The sequence below is a fragment of the Bos taurus genome, chromosome X (genome assembly GCF_002263795.3).
Source record: "Bos taurus isolate L1 Dominette 01449 registration number 42190680 breed Hereford chromosome X, ARS-UCD2.0, whole genome shotgun sequence".
In the NCBI taxonomy this organism is placed as follows: domain Eukaryota; kingdom Metazoa; phylum Chordata; class Mammalia; order Artiodactyla; family Bovidae; genus Bos; species Bos taurus.
Genome location: NC_037357.1, coordinates 37,111,156 through 37,125,089, shown reverse-complemented (window position 1 = coordinate 37,125,089; position 13,934 = coordinate 37,111,156). Strand labels below are relative to the sequence as shown.

Sequence of the window (13,934 nt, the reverse complement as noted above, 5' to 3'; positions counted from 1 at the left end):
AAATATGGGAAACCTATTGAAAATGTGTTCCTTTCTCCAGTACCCCAGTATCCAAAGAGACTCACCAGGTGGAAAACGAGCCGGAGTTTTTATGAGGCAAGGTCAGAAGGAAAGGCCAAGGGGGACAAGACGGGGTGGGGGCAAGGATGGCCCCTGGCCCAACCGCCTTTTTTTGCCCCCTGGGCCCCCAGGACTTCCACTGGCTGGCTGCATGTCTCGGCCGGGCCCCCGTGGAGCCAGTTTGTAGGCGGTCAGCTGAGTTCCATGGAGCCTCTAGAAGGAAAGTAGCGCCCACCCCCACCCCTACCCCCGCTGCCACCCCGATTTCTCAGGAGGGGGTGTCCTTGGCCAAGAAGGAGCTGGCTGTGGCGCATGACTCTTCTTGGGGCCCCGGGCTGGGCGGGGCGCGCCTCCAAGTGCAGCAGAGCAGGCTTCGCAGCTCGGAGGAGATGCTGCTGCTGAAGGAGGCGTAGATCCAGGGGTTGGTACAGCTGTTGAGGCTGGCCAGCAGCATGAGCAACACGAAGGGAGGCCCTGTGTGGGGCGGGAATCGGGGCTGGGGCTGAGGGGGCCTCGAGGTCAGCGTACCTAGGCTCGAAGGCCATGCTGGCTGCGTTGGGGGGGTGGAGGGGGATGAAGGTGCACATGCACCAGGATTGGGTGGGCCCCGCAGCCCCAGCCATCGCCACGCACCTTCCCGTGGTGCCTCCGGGTCCCACGCGGCCCACAGCTGCACAAGGAAGAAGGGCGCCCAGCACAGCACGTACACTATGACGATCACCAGCGTCATCTTCACAGTCTTGGCCACGGCCGCCGACACCCGGGCTCCCTCGGCAGGGCTGCCCGGCCGGCACCCTCGGCGGGGCCCGCCGGCCCTCGGCACTGGTCCCGGCCCCAGGCTGGCATGAATCTCCCGGAAGATGAGCACCTGACAGGCAGCAATACCCAGGGCAGGAGCCACAAACACCATCAGGGCAATCCAGGTGACATAGGCGCGGAGGCCCCAGGGCTCGGCAAAGCGGGCCCAGCAGTCAAGGACCCCGCTACCATCCACGTCACGCTGGGCAAAGATGAAGAGCTGGGGCAGGCTGAAGAGCAGCGAGAAGGCCCAGGCCAGCAGCACCGGCCGGTTCCAATGAGTGCCACCCCCATGGCGGTGTGCCAGCATGGGGCGGCAGATGGCACGGTGGCGGTCCAGCGTCATGGCCAGGATCATGTAGGAGGAGGCATACATGCCCACCATCTGCAGGTACTTGACTGCCCGGCACAGGGCATCGGGCCCACGGAAGCGGTCAGTGGCGTCCCAGGCCAGCTGGGGCAGCACTTGGAACAGAGCTACAGCCAGGTCAGCCAGGCACAGGTGGCCGATGAAGACGTGCATCGGTGCCCAGCGGCCCCGCCGGCCCCGCCGCACCAGGGCCCCCAAAACCAGGCCGTTGCTCAGGGCCACGGCCACGAAGACGGTGGAGAGCAGGGCCAGCTCTGCCTGGGCTAGCAGCGGGTCCCGGGCAGTCAACAGCTCCCCTTCACTGCCGTTGCCTGCTGGGGTAGGTTGAGAGAGGTGCCAGGGCACAGCTGGGCAGAGGTGGGGGCAGAGGGCCAAGTCAGTGAGTCTATTCTGCCCGGGCACCAGGCCACTGTCAACCTGGGCCCTCTGTTTCCCTCCAGCCTCCTCCCTCCCGGTTCCTGGCCTTCCAGCACAACACATGTCGTCCAACACCCCCCACCCCCGCAACCACCTCAAACCTCATGTGGTGGGGAGGAAAGGGCAGCCCCAGGCCCAGGTGAACCAGAGGGCCGGCTCTTTCCAGTGAGGGAGGCGGGCTGAGTTGGGGGCACCGAGGGACAGGAAACTTACCTGAGGTGGTGGATGCCATGAACATGGCAGGGCATGCAGGAGTCCTGAGCACCTGGGGGAGACGAGGTTGTGAGCTCAGCCTCCCACCCAAGGGGCCAGCCGTGCTGCACAGAGTCTCTGGATAAGGGTCCTTAGAGCCTTGGCCGGGGTGGTGGGGTGGGGGCCTGTGCCTGTGACTCTGTGTGTGTGTCTGTGAGACTGTGTGTGTGACTCGTGTGTGTATGAGAGAGACTCTGTGTGTGTGTGTGAGACTGTGTGTGTTTGACTGTGTGTGTGTGTGTTCATTCTCATGTCTGGGCCCTGGGGGGTACGTCTTAGCCTAATCGACGTTGGTGAGGTCTGGCCACTGAGGCAGACACGGACCTTGGCGCCCACGACCGGGCCGGGAAAGATGGCACCAGGGGTCATCAGACAGATGGACGAACTCAGCCTAAGACCCATCCAGGCAGCCCATGAGAAGCAAGGCAGACATACAGAACCCCCCCACCTCCTGCCCTGACAGAGGCCCAGAGAGGGAACCGTTGGAGGGCTGGGGGCAGGGTAGGAGGGCTGCTACGTCCCCCTTACCTGGCTGGACTCCCGGGCTCCTGGGCAGCGGGGCGGCAGCAGGCGTAAAGGTGGCCCCAGAGCTCAGATCGGCTTTCCATGGGCGGCCCCGCCCCAGCCAGTCCTCTGGGAGTGACCAGCTCAGGAGGGGACTTCCTCCCCCACCTCCGCGAGCCTCCTGGCCTCTGGTACCGGGAAGTAGGCTCCTGGCCTCCTCTGCTTCCCTTCCTGGCCTGCCCAAGCCATCTCAGGTCCGTCCCTGGGGCCCCAGGCTGCCCCTGAGAAGGCCTGAGCCCTCCTGAGCTGGGCCTCGCTATCCCCCAATGCTCCCCCAACACCACCTTATGACAATGTCGTGTCTGCGGAGCTCTGGGCCATCCCCGAGTTCACTGTGTCTTATTTTCAAAGTGGGGTAGCTGCGACCAGAGACGCACTGGCTCAGTGCCACACAGCTTTCTCGTGGCAAAGCCTGACTCCCCTTTGCCGGGACAGGCTCCTCTGGCTCCTCTCCGAGCACCCGAGCACCCGAGGCTCCTACTAGGCAGAGGGAGGGCTTGTCCCCAGCCAGTGAAGGCCCCTCCCATCCTCAATTAGGCCTCCCGGAGATGAGGGCCGGAGATGATGGGTGAGAAGGTGGTGGAGTGAGGTCCTGCCAGCTCCCTCCCCTGAGGCTCTGGGGGAGGCCGGACACCCCACCCCCCTTCACAGCTACCTGTCTGTCTCTGTACCCCACATCCCATCTCCCACTCCTTGCGCTTCCTCAGCCTCCAGAACCCCCTCCCCTCCAGCCCATTATTTCCCCCCCTCGACAGCCCTCTTGTGCCTGACCTCCCTCAGTCCAGGCTGGCCCAGCCCAGCCCCAGGAAGCGGCCTACACACCGCACGGAGCCTGACTCCAGGCTGACATTGGCCCTGTCTTCCTGTTTGTTCATCTTCCCTGTTGACCTGCGAGGTTAGAGACCAAAACCACCTCTCCCAGAACAGGCCCGGGTATAGCCCAGGCCAGGCCTCCTCCTGGCCGGACTCGGGCAGCACCAGTAGGGAGACATTAGGACGGGGGTCCACCTGACCTTACGCACCACACACAGCACACACCACATGCCACAAACACCACACACCCACACAGCACACACACTGCACACAGTACACAGCACATACCCACACACCACACACACACACACACCACACACACACATACCACACAAACCATACCCACACACATCCACACCACATACCCACACCACGCACCCACACACAGCACACAGGACACACAGCACACACCCACACATACCACACACCACACAAACCACACCCACACACATACACACTACATACCCACACCGCACACCCACACCATGCACCCACACACAGCACACAACACACACATTACACAGCAGCACACGCCCACACACAGCACACACCCACACCACACACCCACACACAGCATATCACACTCGCATCATGTTCAGTATTCATACAGCACACAGTACGCTCACACACTGCTTGTACACATGCTCCACCCCACACCCCCGCAATACACATGGGTATTTATAATGGTTTTTTCTATTTGGGAGTCGGTTGTAGAATACCAGCTCCGCATGTCTGAACACATCAGCCATACCTCCTAACAACAAGAGCATCCTCACTTTCTGCCTGTAACCACATGAGTGTTATTAACCCAGAAGCATAGAAAGAACTTTTCAGCTGCCATCTGGATCTACTAAAAAGGTAGAAAGTGGAGTTCCCAGGTAAGATTATAGAACAGATTTTTCAAAGGAAAACTGTAAGCCACTGGGAAAAACTCACATCACATCACATCACACTGACTCAATGGACATGAGTTTGAGCAAATCCCAGGAGACAGTGGAGGGTAGAGGAGCCTGGTGTGCTGCAGTCCCCGGGGTCACAGAGTCGGACACGACTTAGTGACTGAAACAACACACTACCACTCAGTGTGTCTTTCTTCTTGCCTTGTGTCCCTGTGTGCCTCATAGGACCCCAGTCCCCAGACTCCCCCATCGGCCTGGGAATCTGAGATACCTGCTTTGCCACTCCCCCACTGCGTGACTCTGGAAGGCTGTGACCAGCTCTCTGTGACTCAGCTTGCCCCTCTGTAAAATTGGAATCCAGTGACTGAAAGTTGAGCCCTGGATCTAGGATGGGCAGAGACCTGAGCCGGCTGGTGATGAAGTGCCAACCCCATCACCTCCTTATAGGGTTCTCTGCCCAGACCCAAACGGGGCCCCACAGGGCTGGATTCTGGCGGCAAGCTGGCGCAGGGCCGGGAACCATCTCTGCTCCCTGTGTTCCTTGTTTCCTGTTGTCAAGAGTCCAGGGAAAGTCACAGGGAAGGCCCCTCCCTGCGGCTTTCTCTGGGTTCCAGGAAGCAAGGGGAGGAATTTGTGTCTACACCAAGGCCAGGGTGTAAAGGGAAGCAAGTGCTGGGGACCTCTGGAAGGGACAGACAGACCCTGAGGCCAGTGGCTATGCCTGGAGAGAGACTCTGGCCTCCCCCAGACCCTTGAGAGCCTGGGCTGAGTCCTGCTGCCTGCAGCAGAGACCTATGAGAGAGAGACACCCCAGGAGGGCCCTGCCCCAGCCACCAAGAAAGACTTAGCCATGGAGCTAGGCTGATTAGCCTCAGGTGGCCTCAGGCATGGGGCAGAGCTGAACAGACACTCTCCCCACCCCCTCAAGCCCCTTCCCCAGCACAGCCCCCTCTGCCCTGCCCAGGACTGCATTTGCAGAAAGGTTCTATGTGTGGCCAAGGAGCATGCCCTGAGCTCCCCTGGCCCAGTGTCCGAGCAGAAGGCCACAGAAGGCTGTTCCCCAGGTACTGGGTGCCAGGGCAGAGGTCAGAGAGGAGGTCAGGAGGGGCAGGACCCAGATTCTGGGAAGTGCAGTCCTGTGCCAAGTGGTGTGCAGGCAGGCAACAGGTGATGGTGGTTGTTTTTCAGTTGCTCACTCATGTCCAACTCTTTGCGACCCCATGGACTGCAGCATGCCAGGCCTCCCTGTCCATCACCAATTCCCGGACCCTGCTTAAACTCATGTCCATCGAGTCAGTGATGCCATCCAACCATCTCATCCTCTGTCCTCCCCGTCTCCTCCTGCCTTCAACCTTTCCCAGCATCAGGGTCTTTTCCAGAGTTGACTCTTCGCATCAGGTGGCCAAAGTATTGGAGCTTCTGTATCAGTCCTTCTAATGAATATTCAGAACTGACTTCCTTTAGGATTGACTGGTTGGATCTCCTTGCAGTCAAGGGGACTGTCAAGAGTCTTCCCCAACACCACAGTTCAAAAGCATCCATTCTTTGGCACTCAGCTTTTTTTATGGTCCAACTCTTACTTCCATACATGACAATTGGAAAAACCATAGCTTTGGCTAGATACGCCTTTGCTGGTAAAGTGATGTCTCTGCTTTTTAATGTGCTGTCTAGGTTGGTCATAGCTTTTCTTCCAAGGTACAAGCGTCTTTTCATTTCATGGCTGCAGTTACCATGTGCAGTGATTTTGGAGCCCAGCAGGAATGGAGACCAAAGGCATTTCTCAGGCCTTGGGGAAGACCCTGGAAGGCTATTTTAGGCATGAGCAAGAAAGAGGAGCCAGTCCAGGACACAAGGAAAGAGTGACAAAAAGCCTGGAGAAAAACCAGGGGAGCAGAGGTTCCCAAGGTTGGGAGGGGAGACAGGTACCGTGAGGGAAGGAAAGACACGAGCCAAGCCGAGGGGAGGCCATATCTCAGGTCAATTGGAAAGAACGCACACCTCAAAAGTGAAGTATGTTTTATTTGGCAGACTTTTGGAGGACTGCATCGCAGCAGACCAGCCTCTCAGAAAGCTCTGAGGGACGGTCTCCAACAGGTAAGGGAGGAGCCAGGATGTATAGGAGTTTTTGCAACTAAAACCAGGTCATGGGAACATCAAAAGATTAGTGTCGGCTAAAGAAAGCTAGACAACTCAAGTGACTGCATCCAGTACTTTTCTGTGTGTGGCAAGATGCAGAGGTGCAGGTGACATTCTTTGTCCACATCAGACATGGAGAGAGGGCCTGTAACTGGGCATCCCCCCAGGAGCAGGTGTTGCAGACCGCAGCTCCTGCCTGGTGGTGGAAGGAATGCGTGATGTCCCAGTGAGTGAACCAGTATGACAGGGACCAAGCAGGGCCAGGAGGCAGGCTGAGGACACAGATGCCCTGAATCCAAACATGCACATGTGCTTTTGGGCAAGTGTGTGCTGGGACAATGGAAAGATAGGGTGACCACTCGCCTGAGGTCTGAATGAAAGTGAGCAGGGATCTTGAAAGTGAGACAAGCCCCGTTTGCCCACTGCGGGGAGGCCGGGCAATGGCACTTGATGGCTTAGGAGCCCTGCAGGCTCCGAGCTCTCTCCGGGTCCTGGATGAGTTTTCAAACATTAAGTCATGAAGTCTTCCCTGGTGGCTCAGGGGTAAAGAATTCACCTGCCCATTCAGGAGACACACGTTCCATCCCTGGTCCGGGAAAATCCCACATGCCTTAGAGCACTTAAGACTGTGCGCCACAACTAGTGATCCCGTGTTCTAAAACCTGTGCTCTGCAACAAGAAAAGCCACCATGATGAGAAGCCTGTGCACCCCAACTAGGGAAAAGCCTGTGCAACAATGAAGACCCAGCACAGCCATAAATACATAAATAAATACACATTTTTTAAATTAATTAAATAATCATTTTGGTCTCACCTCTGCTGGTGGGATCTTAGTTCCCTGACCAGGGATTGAACCTGCACCCTCGACATTGAAAGCACCGAGTCCTACCCGCTTGATGGCCAGGGAATTCCCCAGGAATGACTCTGTAAAATCAACTCTATTGAAGGATGATTAGCATACAGTAAAATTCATGACTTGTTTCACGAGATCTGACACATAATACAGTCGTGTAAGTGAAAGTGAAAGTGAAAGTTGCTCAGTCGTGTCCGACTCTTTGCAACTGCATGAACTCATCCGTGGAATTCTCCAGGCCAGAATACTGGAGTGGATAGCCTTTCCCTTCTCCAGGGGATCTTCCTAACCCAGGTCTCCCACATTGTGGGCAGATTCTTTACCAGCTGAGCCACAAGGGAAGTCCAATACAGTTGTGTAAGCACCACTATAATTATGATATGGAACTGTTGCATCACTGCAGAAAGCTTCCTCATGGCTCTTTGCAGTCTCCTTCCCCTACCTAGAGCTTGGCATTTTCCTATCCCTATATCTGTGTCTTCCCTAGAACTGTCTACACGTACAATGCAAACATGTGCAATATTTCATGTCTGGCTTTTTTCACTCAACAGGATGCCTTTGAGTTCATCTCTATGGCTGTTTGTATCAGGACTTTGTTCTTCTTTCTTACTAAGAAGCATTCTATTGTCCAGATGGACCACAGGCAGCTTATTCCATTAACAGTTGATAGACAGGTCGTTTCCAGTTTGGGGCTTTCATAAATAAGGTGACTCTGAGCCCTTGAGTGCAAGCCTTTCCATGCTTTAGCTTCTCTAGCGGGCAGCCTTAGCCCTGGGACAGCCAGCTCCTGTGAGAAATAGGTTTCATTTGATAAGAAACCAGCAGATTGTTTTCTACACACCCCGGATCGTTTTGCATTCCCACAAGCACAGTTTCATTTGCTCTCCATCTTCACCAGCTCTTGCTATGATTGGTCTGTCATTTTTCTTTAGCCTCTTTCAATTTTAACCATTTCAGCGGTATTTTATCCAGGTTTTATTTTGCATTTTCTTTTGACTGATGATGGTGAGAATCTTTTCATATACTTACTTGCCAGTTGTCTATATTCTTTGGTGAAGAATACAGAATATAGAATTCTTTGGTCCAATCTTTGGCACTTTTTTAAAAGTTTTCTCTCTCATTTTCTTTCCATTTTGTGTGTATTTTGGTTACAAGTCCTCCAACAGAAAGGTTTTGCAAATAGTTTCTCCTGCCCTGTGGCAAATGGTTTTCTAAGTTTGACAAAGTCTAATTTTATATATTTTTTTCTATTATGGTTTGTGTTTTTTTGTGTCCTCTTCAAAAAGTCTTTGAATAATTCACTGTCCCAGAGATATTCTATGATTTCTTCTAGGTGTATATTTCTAGCTCCTAGAGTTAGGTCTACAATTCATTTCAAGTTAAATCTTGTGCATAGTATGAGGTAAAAGTCTGGGTTCCTTGTTTTCTGTGTGGATACAGATTTGTGCTAGAACCAGTGGTTCAGAAGACTGTCCTTTTCGTCTTGAATTACCTTGCACCTTTCCTGAAAATTGATCGTATGCGTGTAGGTCTTATTTTTTCCGGACTCGCAATTCTGTTCCTTTGATTTCTAAGCCTATCCTTATACCTTATACCAAGGCTGGCTACACTGCCTATTTAAAAACAAAAATTATGTATGTCTTTATTTATTGTGTGGCTGTGCTGGGTTTGGGTGCTGCTTGGGCTATTTTCTAGTTGCAGAGAACGAGGGCTACTTTCCAGTTGCTGTGCATAGTCTTCTCATCGTGGTCATTTCTCTAGTTGGGGAGCACGGGCTCTAGGGTGCGAGGGCTTCAGTAGTTGCAGGCCTGGGCTATAGACCACAGGCTCAACAGATATGGCAGAAGTGTTTAGATGCTCCTAGACAAGCATGATCCTCCTGGACCAGGGATCGAACATGTGTCTCCTGCATTGGCAGGCAGACTCTACCACTGAGCCACTAGGGAAACCCAAGGCTACACTATCTTGACTACTCTAGAGTGATAGTAATTTATTTTTTTGGATCATACCGCACAGCTTGTGGGGATCTTACTTCCCTCATAAAGGATCGAACCCATGCCTTCTGTGGTAAAAGCTCAGAGTCCTAACCCCTGGACTGCCAGAAAATTCCCTACTGTAAGTCTTGAAATCAGATAGCATAAATCTTGTAAATTTGTTCTTTCTCAAAATCCTTTTGGCTAGTCTAGGTAATTTGCATTTCCATGTAAATTTTAAAATCAGCTTGTCTGTTTCTCCAAAAAAATAAAAAAAAGCCTGCCAGGATTTTAATTGCTATTACATTGAATCTGTAGATAAATCTGGGGAGAATTGGCATCGTAACAGTAACAAGTCTTTCAACCCAAGAATGTGGTGTTTCTTTCCATTTATTTAAGTTTCTTTAATTTCTCTCAGCAATATTTTGTCGTTTTTGATATACAGGTTTTACACATACGTTAAGTTATCCCTAAGTGTTCACATTTTTTATGTTTTGTAAATGGTAGTTTTAAACTTCAATTTCTGATTGCTGTTAGTTTATAAAAATACTAATGATTGTTGGATATTGACTGTTTATCCTGCAACTTTGCTAAACACTTATTGGTTCTACTGGTTTTTGCAGATTTCTTAGAACTTTTTCTTACATAGGCATTCATGTTCTTTCTGAATCAAGACACTCTTACTCTTTTTTTTTCTGATCTGTATGCCTTTTATTCCCTTTTCGTGCCTTACTGCACTTGCTAGGGCCTCCAGTGCAGCAAAGGGTGAAAGTGATAAGAGCAAACAGCCTTGCCTTGTTCCTGATCATAAGGGAAAAGCAATCTGTCACCATTAAATATGACAGTAACTGTGGGTTTTTCATAGACACCCTTTATCATGCTGAGGCACTTTTCCTCTATTCCTAGTTTACTGAAAGTTTTTATCATGAGTGGGTGTGGAATTTTATCAAATATTTTCTTGCAGCTATTGAAATGATCACGTGATTTTCTTTTTTTTTTATTGTTGCCTTGTTAATATGGTCAATTACACTGACTGATTTTCAGCTGTCGAAGCAAACTGTCTCCTTATTTGGTCATGATGTATTATCTTTTTACATATTGCTAGATACGATTTGCTAAATTGTAAAAAAAAATTATGCCTCACAGCTTGTAAGATCTTAGTTCCCTGACCAAGGATTGAACCTAGGATCTTGGCAGTGAGAGCATGAGTCCTAACCACTGAAATGCTAAAATTTTGATTAGTACTTTTACATCATGTGTGTTCATGAGTGATACGGCTCTGTAGTTTGCTCTTCATGTAATGTTTTCAGTTTTGGTATAAAGATAATGCTTACCTTGTAAACTCAGTATACTGAGTGATATTTTGATGTACATATTCATCACCCCACCCTTTTAAAATTTAAAAAAATTTTTTTGGTGGTGGTGAGAACCCTTGAGATCTACTCTCTTATCAGAGTTCGAGTATACTATCATGCCATACATTAGGTCTCCAGAACTTATTGAACTTATAACTGAAAATGTGTACCCTTTTCCAACATCTTCCCATTTCAGCTGGCCCACAATCTTTAGTACTCACCATTCTCTGTTACTACGTGTTCCACTTTTTTGGATTCTATGTATAAGTGAGATCATTTGTCTCTCTGTATTATTTCACTTAAATTCATTAAGTTCAACTATTTAACAATTTTTAAAAATTCCTCTACAGAAAGTAAGTCATAAGAGAAAGAACAAAATTGATTTGGGACTTTTCTCCTTTTCTAATATAAATAGTTAATGTTGCACATTTTCCTCTCATCACTTATTTAATTGAATTCCCAGTTTATGATATGTCATATCTTTAGTTTTATTCAATTACAAATATTTTCTACTTTAACTTGTGATTTCTCCTTCGATCTATGGGTTACTTAGAAGCATATATTTTTTTCATTTCCAAATAGAAATTTTCTTGTGATCAGAAGTCGTGCTTTGTGTGATTTCTATCCTGTGTGACTTATTGAGGCTTGCTCTATTGCCCAGCAAGTTGTCTATGTATTTGAGAAGAATGTGTATCCTCTTGTTGTCAGGTGTAGTCGTCCATAAATATCAGTTAGGTTACTGTGGTTCAAATCTTCTTTAGCTTAACGATTTTTTTACTATTTATTCTGTCAGTTACTGAGAAAGGAATAGGTAAGTCTCCAACAATGTTTTTAAATTTGTCTGTTTTCAGATCAGTTTGGTGCTGTCCATTTTTTTTTTCATGTATAACTCTGTTATAGCGTGCTTACATATTTAAAATGATTATATCTTCTTGATGATTTGTCCTTTTTCCATTATGAAATATTCCTCTTTACCTCAGGTAATATTCCTTGTCTTGAAGTCTACTCTATCTGATGTTAATGTAGCTATACCGACTTTTTTATGTTCAGTGTTTTGCATGGTGTATCTTTTCCTGTCCTTTTACTTGCAACTTCTCTGTGTCTTTGTACATGTAAATAGCACAGAGCTATTTTATCTAGCCTGATGTTCCCTGCCTTTTAACTGGTGTGTGTGGCAGATTGTGTTTTTCAAAGGTAGCCGCAACAATATTTCCCGTCCCACATGCTCTTCTGGAACCTTTCCATTTTCCCATCAAGAGGTGGGATTTAACCCTCTCCCTATAATCTGGGCAGACTTGTGACTTACTTCTAATCAAGATGATATGGTAAAAGTGGTGCTGCTTGATTTCCGAGGCTAGATCAGGAAAGGCAATGCAGCCTTTAGCTACCACGTGATCAGTCCAAGTGCCCTGAAGCTGCCATGCTATGAAGAGGCCCAAGGTAGCCCTTGATGGAGAGACCACATGAAAACGCTCTGAGACGACATGAAGATGGAAAGAAAGGTACCTGACCAGCTCTAAGCTGCCGCAGCTGAAGCCACTGTCTAATGACAACCGCGTGAAAGACCTTCAGTCAGAACTGCCCAGTTGAGCGCTTCTCACATCCTTTTTTTTTTTTTTAAACTGTGAAAAAAATAAAATAAAAACTGTGGAATCACTGGATAATATGGTCCTCCTTTGTTTAGCTTTTTGAGGAATGCCTGTCCCATATACATGACTCACAGAAACCATGCACAATAAGAAAATGATTTTAACTATTTAAAAACACTAGGGGAGGGAGGTGGGAGGGAGGTTCAGGAAGGGGAACACATGTACACCCATGGCTGATTCATGTCAATATATGGCAAAAACCACTACAATATTGTAAAGTAATTAGCATCCAATTAAAAGTAATTAATTAATTTAAAAAATAGAAACACTAAATTTGGGAGCAATTTGTTACAAAACAGCAGTAACAGGAATAGTTTTAGTCCATTTGGTCCATTGATATTTTACCAAAATTATTGATATCTTTGGGTCGATCATGTCAATGTTTGATTTCTATTTGTTCCATCCTTTTTTCTTCTTTTTCTCCTTTTCTCCCCCCTTCTTCGGGGGAGAGGACAAACTGGATTTTTTCAGTATTTCATCTTCTTTATTGCCTTGGTAGTGCTAAATCTTTGGTGTTATTTTAAAAATTGTTGCTCTAGAGACTACCATTTGTTTCTTTGGTTTAGCACACTCTACTCTCAAAAAAATAATTCTACTACTTTATAAACAATGTAAGACTGTTAGAACAGTATTCCAATTCCTTCAGTCCCAACTTTTGTGTTCTGGTTGTTATATAATTATTTTCACACACAACATACAAAAAGATAACTCTACCTTCCATTGTTATTATTTTTACTTCAAAGAGTAAATAGTCATATTTTAACTCTTTCTGGTCTTTTTCATTCCTTTCTTCAGTCTGATATAACTTATCTTCCATTTGGGGATGCAACTTTATTTTGTCTTAATTTTTGTAGGATATATTTTCTGGATATAGAATTCCAGATTAATTTTTTTTCTTTTTTCCCTAGCATTTGAAGGTGTTGTTTCATTACTCTCTGGCTTCCATTTGTTTTTAGATTAGGGGTCTGCTGTCATTCTTAGTATTCCTCTGGATATAGTTTGTCTTTTCTTCTCTGGCTGCTTTCAAAGTTTTAAATAAATTTTGTTTTTTAGCAGTTTGACTATGAAGTGCCTAAGGGGTATTGGAATTATGATAAATACATTATTATGTTAAACCCTCTGTCTGGTAATTATAACCTCCAGGCCATCTATGAGTCTGGTTTCATTAATTCTTTTCTTTTGATGATGGTTCCTATTTCCTTGCTTTTCTACATGTATCTTTTTTAAAAAGAATTGAATGCCAGACATTGTATGTAATAGAACAGTAGGGAGTATAATAAATAACATTTATGCCCTATACCCTGAGAAAACCATAATTCAAAAAGACACATGCTCCCCAGTGTTCACTGAAGCACTATTGACAATAGCCAGGACATAGAAGGGCTTCCCTGGTGGCTCACATGGTAAAGAACCTGCCTGCAATGCAGGAGACCCAGGTTCAATCTCTGAGTCAGGAAGATACCCTGGAGAAGGGAATGGCAACCTACTCCAGTATTCTTGCCTGGAGAATTCCATGGACAGAGGAGCCTGGCAGGACATAGAGACAATCTAAATGTTTATTGAGAGATGAATGGATAAAGAAGATGTAGTACATATATACAATGGAATATTAGCCATAAAAAGGAACAACGTTGGGTCATTTCTGAAGATGTGGATGGACCTAGAATCTGTCATACAGAGTGAGGTAAGTCTGAAAGAGAAAAACAAATATCATATATTAACACATATATATGGAATCTAGAAAAATGCTGCTGATGAACCTATTTGCAAGGCACAGGTAGAGACACAGATGTAG

The 13,934-nt window shown here is 47.9% G+C and overlaps 1 protein-coding gene across 2 annotated transcripts; it reads right to left on the bottom strand.

Annotated features, from left to right (window-relative positions):
- Window positions 1–69: 69 nt before the first annotated feature.
- AVPR2 (arginine vasopressin receptor 2) lies at window positions 70–2,515 on the bottom strand. 2 transcript variants are annotated; one of them, XM_005227662.5, is made up of 4 exons: window positions 2,426–2,515; window positions 1,859–1,910; window positions 694–1,542; window positions 70–534 (listed from the first exon to the last, which is right to left on the bottom strand). In XM_005227662.5, the coding sequence occupies exons 2-4, from the start codon at window positions 1,881–1,883 to the stop codon at window positions 329–331; spliced, it is 1,080 nt and encodes a 359-aa protein (XP_005227719.1). In that variant the 5' UTR covers window positions 1,884–1,910; window positions 2,426–2,515; the 3' UTR covers window positions 70–328.
- Between the last annotated feature and the right edge of the window lie 11,419 nt (window positions 2,516–13,934).

What these genes read in the sequence shown, in the direction of transcription:
- AVPR2 (XM_005227662.5), bottom strand. Translation starts at nt 1,883, where the DNA reads ATGTTCATGGCATCCACCACCTCAG. An exon ending in CATGGCATCCACCACCTCAG is followed by an intron (nt 1,543 to 1,858) that starts GTAAGTTTCCTG and finishes AACCTACCCCAG; the next exon opens with CAGGCAACGGCAGTGAAGGG. An exon ending in CCCGGAGGCACCACGGGAAG is followed by an intron (nt 535 to 693) that starts GTGCGTGGCGAT and finishes CGCCCCACACAG; the next exon opens with GGCCTCCCTTCGTGTTGCTC.